The sequence below is a fragment of the Neoarius graeffei genome, chromosome 7, assembly GCF_027579695.1.
Source record: "Neoarius graeffei isolate fNeoGra1 chromosome 7, fNeoGra1.pri, whole genome shotgun sequence".
Lineage (NCBI taxonomy): Eukaryota > Metazoa > Chordata > Actinopteri > Siluriformes > Ariidae > Neoarius > Neoarius graeffei.
This window is the reverse complement of record NC_083575.1, coordinates 40,652,965-40,665,113: the sequence shown is the minus strand read 5'-3', so window position 1 is coordinate 40,665,113 and position 12,149 is coordinate 40,652,965. Positions and strand designations below refer to the sequence as shown.

The 12,149-nt window shown below is 40.8% G+C and overlaps 2 protein-coding genes across 8 annotated transcripts in view; one reads left to right on the top strand and one right to left on the bottom strand.

The window, feature by feature from the left end:
- sdccag8 (SHH signaling and ciliogenesis regulator sdccag8) overlaps positions 1-12,149 on the bottom strand; it is a 212,745-nt gene that overhangs the window by 45,445 nt on the left and 155,151 nt on the right. The window lies entirely within an intron of this gene.
- Positions 1-12,149, top strand: part of akt3a (v-akt murine thymoma viral oncogene homolog 3a) — a 199,482-nt gene that overhangs the window by 168,650 nt on the left and 18,683 nt on the right. For all 7 annotated transcript variants that reach the window (XM_060925635.1, XM_060925636.1, XM_060925640.1 and 4 more), the window contains exons 9-11: positions 89-211; positions 689-817; positions 11,704-11,918. In XM_060925635.1, the coding sequence (XP_060781618.1) occupies positions 89-211; positions 689-817; positions 11,704-11,918 (467 nt within the window). The remainder of the gene's footprint in view (positions 1-88; positions 212-688; positions 818-11,703; positions 11,919-12,149) is intronic.

The window sequence follows — 12,149 nt, the reverse complement described above, 5'->3', positions numbered from 1 at the left end:
ATGGCGATGGGAGGCAGTTTGTGTTGTGTTAATTTCCTTCAATAAATCAGTAATTATTGCAATCCTGTCCCTGCTGTTTATCTTGCAGCTGTTTTTCCATTTGTCGAGAGAACGGGTGTTCTCAGAGGACCGCACGCGCTTCTATGGTGCCGAGATTGTCTCTGCCCTCGACTACCTGCACTCCACCAAGATAGTGTACCGGGATCTCAAGGTAAACAAAAACGAATTAATAAATAAAAAAAGAGGGAGGGAAGCAATCACACATTTTGGAACGCCTGTTGAGTTTCTGTGCACTGCTTTTATATTGGCATGTGGCACGGGACATGGAAAATGTAATTAAAAGCTGTAGAGTTTGAAGCTGTTTTTTTTTTTTTTTTTTTTTGGAGAGGGTTGATATCAAACTCTGGCGCCTGTGGAAAATGACACAGTGTTTTGCTTGCAGCCTTGGGCTGAGCCAGTATTAGTGATGCCAAGAAACCTAAAAAAAAAAAAGAACTAAATAGCTGGAAGTATCTTTTCCCTGCTGTAGTGTATGAAATGTAGATGGAGTAAATGGTTTATTCATACAAAATCATCTACAAGTTCTCTGATCCATTTAAATAGTCGGTGCGTTTAAGCTTAACAATGGAGTATCCCATATTGTGAAAAAGGAAATAAACACTTATGACTTTTTTTGTTCTTTCCTTAGTTGGAGAATCTCATGCTTGATAAAGACGGCCACATTAAAATCACAGACTTTGGTCTCTGTAAAGAAGGAATCACTGATGCTGCTACTATGAAGACGTTCTGTGGAACACCAGAGTACCTGGCACCTGAGGTAACAAGCTCACACTGCTGAAGAGCTAATTAGTACAGGCACTCCAGCACCCGTTAATGTTGGGATGAGGAGGGTATAGTGTTCAGGAATGTTCTCAGAGTCTCTGTATTGCTTTACGTTGTTGTATTGTAATCATTCCAGAGAAAATGTCGTTTGCTGATAATTCATTAATAACGGAACAGCGTTCCCCCGGGTTTTGAAAAATATTCTCCACTTTTTTCCCTTGAAAAATCAAGTCGAAGAAGTATTCTTTACGTTTTTTTCTGATTTTTCTTCACTTAGTCTGCATTTTTTCTCGGTTACCAACTTATCAAAGTGGACTTAATATAGGTTTATACCAACCAAACTGGCATAATTCAAATATTTGTACAGATACAGCTCGGCCTCTCCATTACATATAAAATTTAGGCTCTACTTCAGCCTCTAATAAGAGAGACTTGATTTTGGGCGCCCTGTGCACCATCAAGCTAAAATAAACCTCTTTAGTTTGAGCTTAAGGTTATTTTAGCGTGGAATTATTCAAAAGAGGTATTAGGACTCCGTTTAGCCTTTACTTCAACACAAAACTTGATTTATAATCAGGGCTTTGAACCAGAATTTTTTTCCTATTGGTTCGTTCCGAACAGAAACGGAATTTTAACGTTTCCGGTTTTGGGTTCCACCATTAAATAGACGTTCCCGAACCGGTTAGAACAAAAAAATTTCGCTCCCGGAACGGTTAATTACGTTCCCTGTCAGCTGTTTAACAAATGGCTATAAAATTATGTCTCTGTCTCATCCAGCTTAAGCCAAATGTAGGCTAATTCTATTACAACCTTCATTAAATAAGACAAGAAATAATTCAAAACAATTATTATTTCAAATGTTGGCCATTTGGATTCTCAGTATGTCTTCCCATCTACACAAACAGAAAAAGTGCCAAAAATGAAAGATAATTCGTTTAGTGTGTTACCAAAGGCTAGTCAGGCCCTATGCATTGATAGGCTAACAGAGGTTAACGTCATTTAATGTTCGCGAGCCTCTCATTAACGTGGACAAATATATTGATATCGTGTTTGAAATTGATGTTTTCGAATAACGATAGACTGCAATATTTACCTCTTATTTAAGATGTGGAGACGTGATAGTAGTCCACCCTCCCGCTCTCTCCATTCAGTCAGCGAACGTCACACAGGAAGTGAACCCCAGCGGGTCATAGAAACTTGCGCAGGAGAAGAATGACTTTTTTTATTTGTAGGCTATGGAAACTTTGAGGAACGAAATAAAAACCGGTATTAACTGGTTACCATTATTTTTAATAAGCATTTCTGTTCCGTAACATAATAAAGTTTCTGGTTTCGTTTCTGTTCCATGTGAAATAGAAAAAGTTCCCGGTTTTCGTTTTCATTCCTTGAACCGGTTCAAAGCCCTGTTTATAATTGAACAGAGTTGAGAAGAATCTTGGAACAACCAACAGTAAAGGAATCTGATTTTCCTGTCAATTTACAAGCTGAACACAGAATGACACCGCGGTTGTCATCATACGTTTGCCATGGGGACTTAACACGCCACGCCCCTGAAACACTGAGCTCCCTCCAGTCGCTTGCTGGCTGACGGCACTTTCACTGTGGCAGGTTTTTGGTTTTTTTTATTTTATTTTTTTACACACTGACCCCTGTATTACAGACACTGTCCGATGTGCTTGGGGACAGTCGGGGCCCTGAGCGTGCCTCCCCCGTGCCTGTTTTGGCCCTTAAATCACCTTCCATGCTTGAAGAAGCTCACTCAAAAAACTTCGTCAGCTTACACTGCACCATTGTTCGGTTCACACAGAGATAATTACACCACCACGCCCATTTAGTCATTACGTGTGGTCGATTTTTATTGGTGATGAGCACATGCTTATTGTTTACACTTCAGCTTCCTGCCGTCTCTTCACTGGAGTTGGATTTCAGCAAATGGAGGGATTTCTGTAAAAGGTGACTTGTGATGATGATAAAGATGACAAATACGTTAGTCACTCTGACGACTGCTAGTAATTTTCTCTTCGTCACTGATGGATTATGTTCTTCAATGAGGAACGTGACGAGCACCAGCAGGAACCCTGCTGTAACATTTCTAAAAAAAAAACCCATTGTTTTTAAAGCTTTTTATTATTATTATTGCCTGTGATTGAGCAAATATCCCTGAGGTCACAAAATCTGTTGGCTCTTCCAAGGCCATGATTAAAACTTAAGGGTGATGGGGTACGTGCCATCTACAGTTGTGGTCAGAAGTTTACATACAGTGACATGAATGTCATGTCAATATTTGGGCTTTCAGTCATTTCTTTGAACTGTTCCTTTTCTGTGGCAGAATGATTGTACAGCATACATCTTTAATAGAATAAAAAAAAGACATTAGAATTCAGTGCAGAAGTTTTAATTTTCTTTGGGTTTTCTGAACTCAACACAGGGTCAAATTTATACATGGAGTCAAAAATTTACATACGCTCACTTGGATTATGAATTCAGAGGTGCTGAAACTTTCAAAAAGTCTCTTATCTTGCCAAGGCCGAAGTCTCTTAACTTCCTGTTAGTGATCATGATTGACTACAGCTGGTAGCTTCATAAAAAATGTTTGTTTACAGCACTCATTGGCTTCACCAACACACAGTAAAATGGGAAAGTCCAAGGAGCTCAATGCAGATCTGAGAAAGAGGATCATGGATATACACAACTCCGGAATGTCTCTTGGAGCCATTTCTAAACAACTGCAAGTTCCAAGATCAGTTCAAACAATTGTATCCAAGTTATTGTGAGGTGTAGTCACTTTGCTTCAAGAAAACCCAAACTGTCACCCTCAGCTAAAAGGAAATTGGTTTGGATGGTCAGGAACAACCTGGGAACCACCATGGCACAGCCCTGCCATGAACTGGAAGCTGATGGATCACTGTCTACAGTTCAGATCACCATGGACTAAGAGGCTGCTATCCAAGAAATAACCCTCTGCTCCAGAATGAACACCTTCAAGCTTAACTAAAGTTTGAAGCTGACCACACGGACAAAGAAAAAAGCCTTCTGGAGGAAAGCTGTATGGTCTGATGAGACAAAGATTGAGGTGTTTGGCCACAATGACCACCATGTACAGAGGGACACTGTACCAGCTGCTGGTGGTGGTAGGATCATCATGCTCTGGGGCTGTTTTGCTGCCACTGGAACTGGTTCATTGCACAAAGTGGATGGAATAATGAAGAAGGAGGACTACCTCAGAATTCTTCAGCATAAACCATCAGAAACTTGAACACGACTTGGGAGTTACAGCAGGACAATGAACCCAAACACGCATCAGAGCTGGTTGTGGAGGATAAAGCAGGCTAACATTAAGCTTAAAACAAGTCCTCACTTCAACCCTATTGAAAATATATGGACCGTGCTTAGATGTCGAGTCCATGGCAAGGAAAAAAAACAAATTTAATTGAATTCTACTACGAAGAGTCGTGAAATATCCAACCAGAATTCTGGCAGAAGCTTGTTCATGGTAAACAAAAATGTTTGGTCAAGGTGAATCTTGCGAAGAGACATTTTACCCAAATATTAGGTGTGCTGTACAGTATGTATAATTTTGACCCTGTGTTGATTTCAGAAAACCCAAAGAAAATTAAAACTTGTGCACCAAATTCTAGTGTTTTTTGTTTTGTTTTGTTTTTAATTACAGATGTATGCTGTGCAATCATTCTGCCACAGAAAAAGAACAGTTCAAAGAAATTACTGAAAGCCCAAATATTGCCATGATATTCATATCCAAGATGGCATTCATGTCACTGTATGTAAACTTCTGACTACAAATGTATGCCTCTAGATTCTGGAACACCTTACCACCAGCGATCATTTCTATTTCAGAATTCAAATCTTATCTTAAATGACAGAACTTGTTCTGCACTTTGGTCAATGTAAGGCTTTTTTTTCTTTAATAAATGTTCTTTATAAATAATCTTGTCTGGTCATTTCTTTCCTGCTCTCTCTCACTCACAATTCAGCTCAAGATCATGAGTACTTATGTGATTCTTTCGCCAGCTGTTCCAAAGAATCCAGATTTTCCATGGGATCTCAGTGTTCCATCACGCTCGTCAGACACGTCACACACAGATTTGGCCCTGTGATTTCTGCAGTTATCGTCCTGGAACGTGGGAGTGTTGGTGTTGTTCTGCTTGGACATGAAGCACAAAATGCAGCCTCAGAATCTGGCCAACAAACTGACCCTCTGCTTTTATGTTAAAGTTGCATTCATCTAAATGTTCACCCTGTTCACAGGATAAGGTGCTGGTGGTGGTGGTGGATGTGACTAAATGTTTTGTAACAGAGCCGGAAAGAAGTGTTTTTTGTACGGCTTTTGGAAACAGCTCTGTCTGTAAGTCGGGGTCAGTTTTAGCCGGTGCTGCTGATTTGGTGAGGAATAAAGAACGGAGATCTTCCCCAGATCTTTGTGGACAAGATCAATTAAATGATTTTATACAGGGCGGCACGGTGGTGTAGTGGTTAGCGCTGTTGCCTCACAGCAAGAAGGTCCGGGTTCGAGCCCCGTGGCCGGCGAGGGCCTTTCTGTGCGGAGTTTGCATGTTCTCCCCGTGTCCGCGTGGGTTTCCTCCGGGTGCTCCGGTTTCCCCCACAGTCCAAAGACATGCAGGTTAGGTTAACTGGTGACTCTAAATTGAGCGTAGGTGTGAATGTGAGTGTGAATGGTTGTCTGTGTCTATGTGTCAGCACTGTGATGACCTGGCGACTTGTCCAGGGTGTACCCCGCCTTTCGCCCGTAGTCAGCTGGGATAGGCTCCAGCTTGCCTGCGACCCTGTAGAACAGGATAAAGCGGCTACAGATAATGAGATGAGATGAGATTTTATACAGTGGCATCACACTCACTCACATACTCTTGACTAGTGTTGAATTAAAGGTAATGTAAATATCATGGTAAAGAATTGCTGTTTGCGTTCACGGTAAAATATGGAGGAGTGTTATTTGACAATAATGATGCTACGCTTTCACAGCAAATTGTCTCCTTCATGACAGTGTTGTGAGTCAGTGTACGTATGTGGTCCACGCCTGTCCGTTCACACCTCAAGAGTCCACGCGCGCGCACACACGCCCAACAGCCATATGGACTCTGGTTATACTGTAACGATCTGGCATTCTTAATATTCCCAAATTATTTACAGTGCTGAATTATGGTCATTCATTAGTCTTTATTTACACCTGGTTGTAGTGAATGGAAGGCATTTTGTTCCCCTGCATGCACACGCTGAGCGATGAGGATGGCTTTGGAAGAATTCTACAAATGCATCCTCCTCGGTTCAATTCTCATGCTGTGTGCTGCGGCGGTAAATCTGATCTGTTACTTCTCCACCATGGAGCAATACTCGGAGCTCGCAGGTCGTCCTCCTCCTCATCCAGGCGTGCTCAGGTTTGCCCAGAGTGCAGTGGCTATACCCATATTAATGAAGAGGAGAGGAGAGTGGGCTTGGGGCGGAGGCGGGAGTGAGTGAGGAAGGGGGTGAAGTATAGATTCTGCTCGTGGAGGGGAAAAAAAAAAAAAGTACAGAAGACAATTTGGCGCAGCATTTTGTTTTGCTCAGCCTGGCCACTGTGCCAGGAGATGATTTGAGTGTTGGTTATTTTTCACAAGAGTATGTGATTGCACAAAAAAGTAGATGCTAAACAGAGGCAGATGGTGGCAGATGGGGGAGGTTGGAAGAAGGTGGCTGGGAAACCTGGAAATCTATACTGCCGTACTGGTGTAAAAATAACAGAGCACAGCCTGAGCCAGTGAGCCAAGTTCCAGAGATGCAAAGTAGAGGGGGATTAAAGAGAGAAGGAAAGAGAGAGAGAGCGATTGGAGGATGGGTGGAAGATGATTTCTTTTCTTGTTTGTGATATGAGCATGGAAATGAAGTAGTTTTAAGTAAAACCAGGTAAACCACTCTGGCTATCGCCAAATCGTGTGTGTGTGTGTGTGTGTATAAATGAAAATAAGTCGCGTTTAGCTTAACATGTAATTATATGATATTTCTCAAGGTATACTTCATAGTTGGAGTCAGTGCCAGTCTACTGCATGATAATTATATTAATTATTTCTATTTTTCCATCTGTATGGAACACATGGATGATTGAGTGGTTTGACAATTAAAATAAGGACCAGTTTAAGGTGTGCGTATGATTAGAGCCTGAAGCATAATTATATTCATGTACCGTACATATACAGGTAGAACCTTGGGCCTTTTCCTAAACCCCCTTGTGTGCGTGTAAACATGTGCGTGCGTGTGTGTGTGTTAGTGTGTGAGAGATCATCCACATTCCCCAGCCAAGATGGGCTAAGCTGATGGAGGCTGCTTGTTCCACTGCCCTGCTGGTGGAGCGGCAGGTTCTCTGTGCCACTCGCTCCTCTGCCAGCCTTGCCCATGGGCGAGTGGTGGGAGCAGCAGCAGTGCCACATGGCAGTGGGAGCAGGGGCCTGTTCTGGAACAGGGGGACCCCAACCGGCCCCGTGTGTGTTAATCGCATCCCTGCCTGCAGCCGAGCTGCTCACACCAGCTCGCAGGACAAACAGCCTGCTCTCTCTCTCTCTCTCTCTCTCTCTCCACACAATCACATACGGAATAGCCTTCGTATTCTTTACATGATTCTCAAAGTGAGGTGAAGTGTAGTCAGAGTGTCTGTAGTTGTTCATGATCTTACAGTAACGGAAATCATAACCCGCACTTCGAAGAGTTACGAGTTCTGATATTTATAAGTTATTAGTCAGTTTGCCTGGTCACCTGAATTGAACAGGTTTAATCCAAACTTCAGTAACACAAAAACAAGAAGGTTTCATACAAACCTCGTGTTCTGTTGGTAATAATCCAGGAACGAGGTGCTCTGTGACACCAATTTATAGCCCCAATACTACTGTTCGCATTTAAATAGTAAGCCTAATATGTGAATAGTTGAATTATGTGGATAAAATGTTGAGATTCAGTAGATTTTTTTTATTTTTTTTTTAATTACTAAAAGTTTGCGAACCCCTGCTTTAGTCCTTTCAGACATGCACAGAGACAAATGCACTTTGTCTCTAAGGATAGTAATGGCCGGCCTGTCCTTTTACGAAATATGCCAGAGCTGTGAAGTGACGATTCAAAATCTCACACATTAGGTTTATGTAAGTCGTGATTTGTGGGTTCAGATTACTCCAGTGTTCTGGATGTTGCACTGTACATGTGTGCTGTTAGCACCTTGCCTGTGATAACTCATTTGGCTTTTTAGTAGCAGGTCTTATAACAGGTGAACTGTCTGTCTGGCAGTAATACGGAGTAAGGAACCGATGGCATCAGTAATGATCACGAGTTTGGTACAATCTGTGCCATTATGGCAATTTCTATTTTTATCATTTTGCAAGTTTCATGTTTGATATGCACTAAACCGAACGGCATTTCTGAAAGCATCAGTGTAGAAACCGGATGGAGGCTACTTGTGTAAAGTGCTGGGTTTATTTATATTAATACAGTAATGGTATTTTGTTCAATGTAACTAATAAAATGTATAATTTTTGTCATTATCTGGTAGTTTAGAATTGCTTTGTTTCCACCGGCTCATTTCGTGCCTTCCTATGACTAAAACTGTGTCATTTCGCATTTTTTGCAAAAACCTTGTCTGATTTTGATACAGGGTTTTTGAATATTAAAGCGCACTTTTGTTACAAAGCTGTTCCTCTGCACGTGAGCTCATCGTCCTCGCTTAATCAGGCAGCCAGCACTGGGCCTCAGTGCGAACTCGCACAGCTCTACCTTCTCTTAAAGATCAGAGAGGAGACATCGTTATCACTCGACTCCCAGCATATGCTTAACTGGCTTGCGGCCAGCCAGCCTTGTCATTAGTCAGACATATTAATCAGGAAGCTCCCTCTGAAGAGCTGCCTCTCACTCGTCCTCCTTCAGCTACTGCGGCTCGCCCCCCAGCAAGGTGTGTGTCAGGTGTGTTGGTGAGGAAGCGACTACTGCAGAGCCCGTCACAAAGCTTTGATTGCGTGATGGTGTAGAAGTTTAAGCCTCTGTGTCCAGGTTCCAAGCAGTAGTTTGGTTCAGGTGGAGTGGCCTCTGATCCATGCAGCTCACACAGTGGAGCCTCGAGCAGCATGTATTTATTTTACAGTACGAAGTGAGCTAGTTCACATCAACACTTTGTGTTTAGCATGATTCTCTGAAGTCTTGCCACCCTCCAGTCATTACGAGTAATTGTTGAGCTGTGTGTGCTTTGAATGGTTTGTGTTCCGACAGCCAAATGATGGTCCTTGCAGAAATTAAAAACTTGATTGTTTTTTCAACAATGGAACAGCCTTTTTGGTGCCACTTTATTAATTACACATGAACTATACACACAGCTATAATATAACGACTGAGGAAGTGTACACCGTTACAGGTGGAGTACAGCTTATAAGTACTCATTTATTATTCAGGAAACTCTCTCTGAAGAGCTGCCTTTTTATTTGTTTTAAATTTTTTAATTCTGTATTTTTTTTTTATTCTTACTTTTATTTCTTATGTGTAATTTGTGCCTTGTCTTTTATGTCTGCTGCTGGAACACTAATTTATGCTTGGGGTGTGTGTGTGTGTATATGTGTGTGTGTGTGTATATATATATATATATATATATATATATATATATATATATAAAGTGCTGTCAAGTGATTAAAATATTTAATCGCGATTAATGTCGCGACTGTCATAGTTAACTCGCGATTAATCGCACATTTTTGTCACATGAAAAACCATTGTAATTCTCTTATCAGCATAAAGTGAATGGGCTTGCTTTGTACCAATGTTTTTTTTTTTTTATTGCAGAGCATAACACGTCTTGTCACAGCCACTGACATCCATAACTTCCATATTAGATGAGAAAACCAAGGGATGAAAAATAAAGTGCATATCACTGTGAAAATAAAAAAAAGTTTTATTTTACTCTTCATTAGTTTCTTTTGAAGAGAAGTATTTGCCATAAAAGAAGAAAAAAACAGATAAAAATAAAAACATTCATCATACGTTCAAAAACGTTCATCATAGTGTGGCGCTGTATTATCTAATTCTCACTGCTTATAACTCTACACCTACCCGGTGGAGCTGAGCTGGGAAACTGAAGACTGAAGGAACAGTACTGAAAAGTATTTTTCCAGTCTCACCTGTGAAAGGTAATCCCATGTGATCTCGTTTGGACGGTAAACCTGTTGGTACAGTTAAACGCAGCACATGAATGAGGCATCTTTATTCTCCACTTTGCCCCATCCAATATGGCGGCGAGGATGTTTGTGTGTCTATGCCTTTCTCCATCACTCACACGTACTCTTATTGAAGCAGCGCGCGACAAGCCTCAACAGGAACTACGGGTGACTCGCAGGGCCAAATTAGAATTTGCGTTAACAGCACTATTTTTTTTTTAATCGCGTTAAATTGAGATCACGTTAATGTGTTATTATCGCGTTAACTTTGACAGCACTAATATATATATATATACACACACGTGTGTGTGTGTGTGTGTGTGTGTGTGTCACAAGTATATCTTGACAGTTTATGGGGAAAGTCCACTATAAATCACCTAGGTGGAGAAACACAACTGGTAATTCAACAGTGCCTTCATCGTGACTATGCAGGAAAAGTGTAACTTCTATATAAAGTTATTACATAGACATGAGTGTTTTACTGGGAACTACGTCACTCATGTTTTTCATATTTTACATTTTTCATCCGGGACACAGAGAACCAAAACGATGACACAAATCTCTGTCACACGTGAGGAAATTGATGAATTGTTTTGATAAATTTAGGTACTTTTTGTTTGTGAAGGTGTCGATATAATAAAAAGAAAATCACACGTTGGCTTGAAGACATGTCGTTTGTCTTCTCATGTTGCAAAACTCGTATTTTTCATATGAAATACATCACAGATCTGAGTGCGATATTTATTTAAATAATATTGGCTGGCTTTCAGTGTTGTAACAGATATATTCCATTCAGCTCGCGAGATATTGAGCAAATTGAAGACGAGTTCAGTATCATGCAAGCTGAATGGAGTATATCTGATATACCATGAAAAAAGTAATTATTATTGTTATTATTATTATTATACATACAAATTCCTTTTGGATGTTCACCGCATCTTTCTCTTTGAAAATTCTCTCAATCTTCCGTAATTAACAAAGCAAACCCGGCGGCCATGTTTGTTTACAAATTGTCCCAGTCGCTCGCTAGCACGGAAGTTTTATGTCTCCGATGTGTGACGTCATGTTTTCTTGACAACCATGCAATATCGTAAACCATATTCACCGCTCATTCTCCATTGGGTAGAGTGATGTAATACACACAGGATAAGCGATATGCTAACAATATTGCATGCTATCAAACCAAATGAATGAAATCCGCTAGAAGGGAATAGAACACGTTTTTATTCCATTGAAAAAGTGTCCTGTATGTATAATAATTCCTGATATTTCACTCCGATGACGTCACTCCCAGTGTTTTCCTGCTGACTAGATGCGTGTTGTCAAAATGACAAACTGGTTGAAAATTCAAATTCTTTTGATTAACTTGCATATTTTTATGGATGTGTCCAACAGCCAGATTGTGACTCAGCCAATGTATTTGTTTTGCGACTGTCAATAAGACGTAGAACTTTTTTTTTTTTTCTTTCCCTGGTTGGTGGATGAGAGAAGAAAAATGTTGATCAGCTGCTTAGTGAACCTTGCTTCCCTTTGTTATTTTATAGTTTATGTATAATTACATAGTTTTTAGAGATTTGTTTAATACAAAGTGTGTACTTTGCTTCTTCTTAGTATGCATACTATATGCCTCAGTGTGTGGAGTGTTTAACTGATATTATACAGCATCGTGTGTGTGTGTGTGTATCATCAGGTGCTGGAGGATAATGATTATGGCCGGGCAGTAGACTGGTGGGGTTTGGGTGTGGTGATGTATGAGATGATGTGTGGCAGGCTGCCCTTCTACAATCAGGACCATGAGAAGCTTTTCGAGCTCATCCTTATGGAGGACATCAAGTTCCCCAGGACGCTGTCATCCGACGCCAAGTCTCTCCTGTCAGGCCTGCTCATTAAAGACCCCAACAAGAGGTACTGGCTCAAATAAAATCTATATTTTCACTGGGAGAGAAACTCAGTAACTTGTTACAAGGTGGAATCTTTATGACAATTCAGAAAAAAATCAACGTGTGTGTGTGTGTGTGTATTCTCATACACACACAGAGCCCTGCGTGATTATTGGCCCTCCTTGTAAAAATTAGTAAAAAGGGTTCGAGAAAAATCCACCTTTATGGTGAAGTACTGTAGCTTCATCCCACACTG